Source organism: Rhagoletis zephyria, unplaced genomic scaffold (genome assembly GCF_001687245.7).
Source record: "Rhagoletis zephyria isolate East Lansing unplaced genomic scaffold, Rhagoletis_zephyria_1.1 Rzeph_scaffold_06269, whole genome shotgun sequence".
NCBI classification, from domain to species: Eukaryota; Metazoa; Arthropoda; class Insecta; order Diptera; family Tephritidae; genus Rhagoletis; species Rhagoletis zephyria.
Window position 1 is genome coordinate 23,219 of NW_016163352.1, and position 6,363 is coordinate 29,581.

Genomic DNA, 6,363 nt, shown 5'->3' on the forward strand with positions numbered 1-6,363 from the left:
ACAAATCAAAGATGAACGAAATAATTTTTGTGCATTTATGTAATCGTATAGCTTAAAAAAAAAACAGATATCATACATATATACAAACAATATGTGTAAGATGTGCAGCACATATACACATACACTTGTATGTATGTATGTATGCATGTACACATATAATTAAAAATTGCATACAAAATTCTATTTTTATTTATTATTTTTTTAATACAGAAGCTTTAAGCTTACATTCGTATATACTATATGTACTTATCAGTACAATTATTTTTATAAATATGTACATAAATATGTATATATATTTAAGAAACTATTAATTACACAATAAATACAAATTATTAGTACATTGTTCAATACATACATGCGTATAAATATGTATGTATGTATGCGCATTTACAAGTTTCTACAGTTACTTATAGAAAATTAAAATTATTTAATTGTATGCTTGTAATTAGCACGCTCAACAACAAGTTACCGGCATCCACATTATGTATGCTTGTTGTACATTGTATGTGCATACAAATTTCTGTAAATCTGTTCGTACATATGCATATATTTATTAATTTTTATTTTTTTATTTTTATGGGCAACCAAGCACTCAACCATCTAAAAAGCGGCATACATTGCAATCACATTATCAGGGCATCCTCAAACATTCGTTCGTTTCTACTTTCGTATATGGGTTTATACGAGCGAGCTAGTATTTGTCTTTCATTTGTATTGCCTTAACTTTTTTAAACACACGCAAAATTATCTCTTTAGTTATTCCCGATCTTCCTTCGATCGGCGCCAACAAAATTTCGTTTAACTTATGCGCACACGCGCAACTAAGGCTCTATTGCAAACCATTTATGTATTTATCTAATTCTACGCTTAGTCCATTTGACTTAATCTTACGATTTCTTATATATAGTAGCTATTTGAAACTGATGTCATTACATATTTACAAACTTGTTTTTTATTTTCTTATTTTAGTCGAAACTTATATTTATGTACTTATGTATCTGCAAACCAACCGACATACGTACATACATATGTATGTATGTATGTATGTATGTGGGTGGGTGTGTGTGTGTGTGTGCACAGCTCACGCTTACTCATAAGCGTTTTATTTCGCTTTTTCTTGTTTTTGTCGAAGTCTTATTCAAAGGTATACATACGTACATTATACCAAAAAAAAAAACCTAGTACCCGATAGATTATGTAGGCTGCCTCTTATCACGTTTTAAGTTGTAGGCAATCGTTTCTGCCTCCTGCTATGCTTGCTTTCCATGAAGCATAAAGGGATTAACAAATGACATCCTTTGATTCGATGGCATATCGTACAACAACCCAATTCTTGCTCGCCTACCTACCTACCTTCACCCTATCGAAATATGTATTGTATTTATCTACTTGTATCTGTGTATATCTAAGAGTTTTCAGTAATGTTTGTCATTTATGTATAACTAAAGTGTGCTTGTTTCAGCCAAAACGGAAGTGCGCGGCCATCATTAAATCTTTTATTCAGGCATTTCATTGTCTTTCGTTGATCTTCTATTGCAGGCAGGTGTGAATTTATCATCTTCGATTTTTCGCATTATTAGCTAGATTGACCGCTAGCAATAGCACATGCATCACCAAACCCCATTGAATTAGCACAGCACTGAGGTGAATTTGTATCGCAGCAGAACCAGTTTCACCACATTTACCTGAAATAAATGGCAAATATATAAGCAAATATATAGCATGGTTATCATTTGTCTGCGATTTATTGCATTTACATACCAAAAACGGTTAAATTGGCCACCAAATGATGATCGGGTGGCTTTTGTGTTCCACGATAGCATGCATCACCGACTACTAACATGGCGGCGGTACCATCGGTCGGGCGATAGCTGAGGCATACGCCATGTTTGGTGCCTTTATGTCGAGCTATAATATACACGGTGCCATTCTCGGTCCAAGAACCATGACAGGAGTACTCTGTAGGGAGATAAGATGATTAAATAGTTTGAAATGTTTTTTTTTTACTTTTGGAAAAAACTAAGTAATACCCAGCATGGTTTGCAAGTTTGTTTTAAAAGTGTTATGATCAGAACATTATTGCTAACTTAGGAACTGAAATCCGAAAAACTTAGGTACATCAATTCCCATCGAGCTCAATAGTGGGATGTACGACAAAGGCATGACCTTTACCCACCTGTTTAATGGTTGTAATCTACTTTGTCTGAAAATTAACGTGTTAGGAAATATTTCGCGAGTAGGTTGGCTGAAAAAATTCTGGCCAGGATATTTTTAATTAAATATTCAAAAATTATTATTATTACTTTAATTTTGTACTCATTTGCTTAATGAACAAAATCAAAACAAATCTTAAGGTGAAATTCGGAAACGCAAAATTTTACACCTTTCTTGTATTTACTACAATGTTAAGCTCATACGCTTTCCCTTAGAAATGGAAAATTATCGATATACATATGTATGTGTATCAATAGCCGAATGGAAGATCGATCTATCTCGGCAGTCAGTTCGAAAATGCCCTTTCTCAGAAAACTTTTCAATAACTCCGTATTTCACAATTTGATTGAAAAACGCCCTATCTCGGAATTTGGTTGCAGAACTGGCTGCGGAGATACATAGGTCGAAGGTGAAGCGCCCGATAATTTATACTTGTATATGGTTTGCTACAAGATATTTTGAAAATCGGCACCCCCTAAATTAATTGTGCCGATTTGCAGCTCAAAATAGGCTAGGTACCAATTTTCTCCAGTAAAACTACTCCAAAAGTATAGCAAACAAAAATTTCTATCAAAACGCACTCACCTTCGTCACCATCATCGTTGCACAGCGGCCGTACATCGATTACATCTGGTTCGGTACAGCCCACCCATAGGCGACGCTGCGCTTTAAAATTTGTTATACAACCTGGTGCATCTCGTCGATTTCGTAGACGCTGTAAATCATTATCCGCATCATTTGAAGAATGAACAAAGTCAACTGTTTTCAGTGGCACTACATTTCCTGTGAATTGTCGCCGTTCGTTACTCAGTGCTGAATTATTTTGTATTTGTAATTCGCTCTCCAATATTTTCAAGTGCTCCAAAGTCGTAGTGGTTTCAATAACATTGATGGAACTATTAGCTGGAACAGTCGCTAGGGCATCGCGCCTATTTCGTCCAGGTAGTCCCCGTGTATTCGCATGCCATGAACCCTTTTCAGTTTTTTCCGTATTACGAAAGCTTAGTGTCGCATGTCTAAACAGAGAAAGGCGAGAGAGGAGCATTTAATTAAACATCAATAAATTCGTCATTTGTAGCCTTTCAATTACGAACCTTTTACGCGCATAACCATTGCTTTCACTTTCACTTCCTGCTGAGGCGACAGCTAGCTCACTTTGTGTATGATGATGCCCGTGGGTTGAATGTATTTTGTTGTTGTGATTGCGCTTATGACGCGTAGTCAAATAGGGTGGTCCTATGGCGCCACGCAAATTGTATAAACCCTCCATCGGGCAAATTTGTGGATCCGGGTTGCTAGCTGTAGATATTCAATAAACAAAGATATTATGTGTTCGAGAGCAGTATTCGATTTCTTCTACATAGTTGTCTCTTTTTTCTGAGAAGTAAGGGGTATAAGTCGAAACACTAAAGTTTATACAAATTTCTATGTTTTGTAGTGGTTTTCGAAGAGAATATAGCCAAGCCAGAAAGCAACCTGGGGTACCTCCATTCTGGAGCAAGAGGCACGGGCCAGCAACATGCAGTGGTACACTGATGGCTACAAAACCCCATTAGGGTAGGCATCTAATGGGTAATATCTGCCTGGCCAGAAGGGGAGCTGAGGTCTTACAGGGCCTGAACGACTCCTTTCAGTAGGCCCAAACACGATCGAAAGAAGAGTTCAGGAGAGAAACAATCAGAAGTAGAGAGCAACACTGGTAAAGTCTTCGCTAAGCCAAAAGCCTAATGGGAGGACAAAATATAGACTTCAAATAAACCCCCTAAAGAGAAACTGAGGATTATCGAATTCAGAATCACGAGCATCTTTATTAATTAGGAATCTGGTCAAATAAAAAAGACACCATTGCACCTGTTCCTTGAGAGTGAGGCCGGCAGTATCAAGGCAAGGAGAGAAAAGCTCTTCTAGACCTTTTGGATATTGTAGGACTAAAGGCTGGTATGCAGCTCTCAAGAAAACCATTAAGAAAAAAATTGCCATTATTTCGTGTGTGTGTCCCCTTGGACACTTGACAACTGATACTTCAGCAGCCTGTTGGCTCGCTCTTTCCTCAAGAAATAATGGAACGGGCATATATTTCTGTTGCAAGCATGGGTTGCCTTGTGCTCTTTTTTAACAAAAAACTTTAGAAAACCGTAGTAGAAAGCGTAGCAAATTTCTTAAGAACTGCGTACTGCCTCAAGAAAATTTTACACAAGAAAATTTCTTAGGCATTTCTTGTACGTCCATTTTGTATGGAATTTTTGCTTTTCTTGAGAACTACATACAGGCCTTAAACGAGGTTGCGTGATGCATAGAAGGCGGAATAAATCCATCAGGTCGCAGCGTATAATAACGGTTCTTAAAACAAAGACATACATACATACATACATACATATGTATGTATACTATGTAGCTTCTCTCCTTATTCTTAATTTCTTTCCCACTTACCAAGCAATGTTATGTACGGCATACGAATCACATCGAAATGATCTGGTGCACAAGCATCCTCCAGCCGTGAGGCCTGCTTGCCTGTCTGTATTTCAATGACATGTGTATCTCGACGATAAAACATCATGCACATAAAACCCGATTGACTGAAATGAAAAGCATGCAATTTTCGTTAAAAAATAGAATACAATACCGGATGGCCTGGTCCAATGGCAAAATGGAAAAAAAAATGTTTTTATTGAAAAACGCAAAAAATATGAATTACCAAGGCGGGGATGCTCTATATTTGGGACGTATTACGGACTACCGGTTTCGACCGAAAATGAGTTACACAGACCGGAAGTCAGTTCTTTTAACCGAAACATAAAAAATTTTATGACAAAAGTTACAATTAAATTGATGGACTTCTGGTCGAAAGCATTTATGCGACCTAAAGATTGAGCATCTCAAACTTGGTAGTTCATATTCTTATGTTTTCCAATAAATATCATTCTCCTCTCCGCACGGGTGGTCTATTGCGCCCAGTATAGTATTTTTTAGATAAATTTTTTCCACATATGAGCCATAGCCAGGGAACGCAACAGTCACAAATTTTATTAAAAAATCGCTGCTTAGCAATTATTTTGTTACTTTTATTACTCCTTAAATAACCGCTATTTTTGACTTTTATGTTATAAATCCAAAACAAGAATTATTTTTGATTTTTGTCAAAATAATCTGCAAATAACAGCTATTTTTGATTTTTAAATTACATGTCTTAGATTACAGTTATAGAAGACTTTTATTTATAAAACTCATAAATAAAAATCAGTCACTGCCCTTTATTTTTTAAATCATACTTATAAAAGTAATATTTATAAGTCGTAGTAAACTTTTGTTTTCCAACACCTTTTTTAACGGCAAAAAACATTAATGACTTTTATACGAATGATTTAAAAAAAAAAGTCGGTAACTCATTTATATGGATCACTGACTGATTTTTATCGATGACTTTTATAAATAAAAGTCTTCAATAACTGTGATCTAAGGCATATAATACAAATATCTAAAACAGCTGTAATTTTGGATTTTTAATATTAAAATTAAAAATAATTGTTAATTGTTAAATTTTTCGTAAAAATTCATTTTCAAATTTGTGTATCGGTGAAAAAAGAAATCGATTGGTATGTATCACTTAGTTGTAGAACATTTCCTCCATAGTGAATTTTTCCATGACAGTTTTCATCAATAACTGTTATGTTCGGTGCCTGGCCATAGCTAATTAAAAATTTCACTCACCATCCAGTTGTATAATGTACCACAGCCATCATTTCAGTGGAAGTTTGTTTGTTAATTTGCTCGCAAAGTGCGCGAGTCTCCATGAAACCATTCGGCTTTATTATATGTACAGAGCCATCACTATTTGGTAGAAAATAACAGGTGGAAAAACTTAAAATTGTGTCTATATAGTATATGAGTATAGATTTGTTCATAAAATAATTAAAATAAAAAAAATACTGCTGAACGTTAAAACCGATTTTTTTTCGTAATATGTCCAACAAATAATGATAAATACAGTTTTTTTTCTATATTTACTTTGGATGATAATTGTAGACAGCATTGCCCATTAAAACATGCCAATGTCGCGGCCCTTTAAACCACGCCGGAAAGTCACATCGCTCGGTCACAGGTGGTTTTCTCAACGACATAATGCGGGAACCAACCTGCAAATAATATACA

At 35.4% G+C, this 6,363-nt stretch overlaps 1 protein-coding gene across 1 annotated transcript in view; it reads right to left on the bottom strand.

Annotated features, from left to right (window-relative positions):
• Window positions 1–751: 751 nt before the first annotated feature.
• LOC108373008 (uncharacterized) overlaps window positions 752–6,363 on the bottom strand; it is a gene marked incomplete at its 5' end in the record, with an annotated part of 7,367 nt that continues 1,755 nt past the window's right edge. The window contains 6 exons of the mRNA XM_017628846.1: window positions 752–1,685; window positions 1,762–1,959; window positions 2,800–3,230; window positions 3,309–3,513; window positions 4,645–4,790; window positions 5,923–6,042. Of these exons, the coding sequence (XP_017484335.1) occupies window positions 1,555–1,685; window positions 1,762–1,959; window positions 2,800–3,230; window positions 3,309–3,513; window positions 4,645–4,790; window positions 5,923–6,042 (1,231 nt within the window). The remainder of the gene's footprint in view (window positions 1,686–1,761; window positions 1,960–2,799; window positions 3,231–3,308; window positions 3,514–4,644; window positions 4,791–5,922; window positions 6,043–6,363) is intronic.